Source organism: Arachis duranensis, unplaced genomic scaffold, assembly GCF_000817695.3.
Source record: "Arachis duranensis cultivar V14167 unplaced genomic scaffold, aradu.V14167.gnm2.J7QH unplaced_Scaffold_5501, whole genome shotgun sequence".
NCBI lineage: Eukaryota > Viridiplantae > Streptophyta > Magnoliopsida > Fabales > Fabaceae > Arachis > Arachis duranensis.
In genome coordinates, this window is record NW_026264955.1 from 431,384 (window position 1) to 434,237 (window position 2,854).

At 39.5% G+C, this 2,854-nt stretch overlaps 1 protein-coding gene across 1 annotated transcript; it reads left to right on the forward strand.

Annotated features, from left to right (window-relative positions):
* The first annotated feature begins 1,501 nt into the window (after positions 1–1,501).
* Positions 1,502–2,008, forward strand: LOC107494950 (leucine-rich repeat extensin-like protein 3). Its single transcript, XM_016115995.1, has one exon. It carries the CDS (start codon positions 1,502–1,504, stop codon positions 2,006–2,008), a length of 507 nt encoding a protein of 168 aa, XP_015971481.1.
* The last annotated feature ends 846 nt before the right edge of the window (positions 2,009–2,854 follow it).

The window sequence follows — 2,854 nt, forward strand, 5'->3', positions numbered from 1 at the left end:
GTTTTGAAGTGGTTGTTGGTGCTGCTGGAAAACGTGACATTCCAGCCATGAAAATCATGATTTTTGATGCTTATTTGATGTGCATTTAATGGCTGAAAAGTTTCTCTTTGGTTTGATAAAAATCGGGTTCAAATTGGTTTCCGAAATGATTGGAAAAACTAGCTGAAAATAAAGCAGAAATCTGATGAATTTTTGGAAAAATGTTTTTGGTTTTTGGAAGAACATGAAAACGTGTATTCATGGAGTTTTGGGGTCAAAATGCAATTATTAAAAAGTTTGGGGTTGAAAATTAATTAATCAAAAGTTGAGGGGCTAAAGTGCAATTATTAAAAGTTATAGGGGTCAGAGTGCAATTTCCAAGAAGTCCGTGGGTCAAAATGCAATTTTTGAAAGTTAAATAAAATATTATTATTTAATTAATAATAATAAAATATTGATAAAAAGACAGTTTTTCCTAAAAGCCTCAAAAAGGCAGTTTTGAGTCCAGAATTCTCTAATTTCCTTTACTAAACACCTAAGAAGAGGTATAAGAGAAGATATAGAGGTATATGATGTAAAGAAACAAGATTTTGAAACCTGTGTTTATGTTAAAAAGAAAAGGAGTTAAAAGTGATATAGCTGTGTACCTGACCTTACAGAGTAAATAGAGAATTGTAAAATGAGCTTTCTGTGATGTTGTAATGCTTGATTTATGATGATTGCTAAGTGATGAAAAGTATGGTTATATGTGACTTTTGAGCCTTTGGGCAATGCTTGTGAATGTTGTGCGGGGACGCCCGTATTGTGATGTTGCTTCCCAGACAGGCTGCGGTAGTGTAGTACCAGCCCTGCAAGCTGAATGCTTGGTAGAGGCCGGACTCGCATACCTGTAGTATATTGAGATCTGAGCAAATACCAGCCCTGCAAGTCGAGAGCACTTGGTAGAGGGTATGCGGTACTTAATCTGGGATTAAGTTCTGGGAAGGCCCTATCTGACTTGGAGGGTCGGATTGCGTCGGGTGCGGGTCGAAACTGACAAATGAGCTCATTACCTGCAGTAGGGACAGACATGCATCATACTTGTTTGTGCATTATTTATTGCTTATCTTCTTGTGTTCTTGTTCTATTCCTTGTTTGTTTGAGCATAACTGTGTGATTGCATATTAATGTGTGAATGTGCATTTACTTCCTATTTTCTCTCTTGTTCATGTGTTAGTTTATGTTGCTGTTATGTACATATTACTCTACATTTATTTATACTTCTATGACCACAGACATTATAAATGAACTTAACTGTAAACCCCGACCTTACTAAGAACTCCCCAGTTCTTACCCCTTACACCTCTACAGATGGACACATGAGTCCTATTCTACGACATTGATCCACCGTACATCCACGAGGACCCGGTGCGCGGTGAGTATTACATTTACTGTGCGGTACCTCGTATCCGTAATTATGTAGTTCGTGGTAGACCTTTCCAGTACCCTATTAGGACAACATACTTTAATCCTGATGCACTCTATGATTTTCCTTTATCTTGGTTACACCCCGCGCGAACCTGGGATACCTCATCCTGATGAGCAGATGCCACCTCCACCTGACTATCCTCCTCCACCTGAACCTCCTCTACCTGATGAGCCTATACTTGCCCAGCCTATCCATGAGTCACCTCCTGCACCTTTTGTCCTTGATAAGTGGGGTGTTCCTGTGTTGCCACCCGAGCTTGATCCTTTACCTGAGCCGATCGAGCCTCCTGTCTTTGATGAGCAGCAGGGACATGAGTATGATCAGATCATAGAGGCGCCACCTCCTTCTCTCTACTGTATTTTGTTGGGTAGCTATCCTTTTATGGTTCCTGTGGCCAGCAGTAGTTCCTCTGCTATCACTCCGGCAGAAGAAGAGGACGAGGAAGAAGAAGATCCAGAGGAAGATCCTAACTTCATAGTTATCTCCTCTGACAGCAATGACGATGAGCCAGGCGAGGCGCCAGCAAGCGAGCATCACCATTCGCCCGGTGGTTTTCCGTGAGATACTCTGGACCAGGATTGAGGAGATTTTTTTGAGACGCCTAGTCTAACTTCAGTACATTAGAGTGTCTCCCTCACTTTTGTTAGCATGATTAGAGGGAATAGGCTTATCATAGAGTTAGGCTAGCCTGGGTGCCAGCTTAGGGGCTTTTGGTCAGGCCAGGTCCTGGGGCGTCTTATGTACATATATGTACATACTATATGAGTCACTGACTTAGGGGTGCTGTACTATAGCTATATGCTTATATAACTGAGCCACTTCTGTAAGATGATGTATATCATAGTGTGTTACTCCATATTCTGTTATCTTTTGTTTTATGTATGTGAATGTTTAATTATCCCTTGATATATGGAGGGTATGCGACTTTAAATTATTCTTGTTTTTAAAAAAATTTACTTGTAAAATTTGCGGTGTTTTAACAACGTACAGGCTTATATTTATTAATTAATAATACAGAAAAGGAAAAACAAGTTGGCAACATTAATTTCTAGTATGATCTAGACATGCTAGAAGTTGGGTCGTTACAATTTGTGTTTTAGGGTTTGGTATTTGTGGATTGCAGTTTATGTTTTAGGGTTTGTGGTTTATGGTTTAGGATTTAGGGTTTAGGGTTTGGGGTTTGGGTTTTAGGGTTTAGGGTTAAGGGTTAGGTTTTATTGTTTATGTTTTATGGTTTGGGGTTTAGGGTTTACGGTTTAGGGTTTATGGTTTATGGGTTATGGTTTAGTATTTATTGTTTAGGGTTTAGGTCTTAAGGATTATAGTGTAAGATATGGGGCTTAGTGTTTAGGGTTTATGTTTAGGATTTATGGTTTAGGGTTTAGGATTTATGGTTTGGGGTTTAGG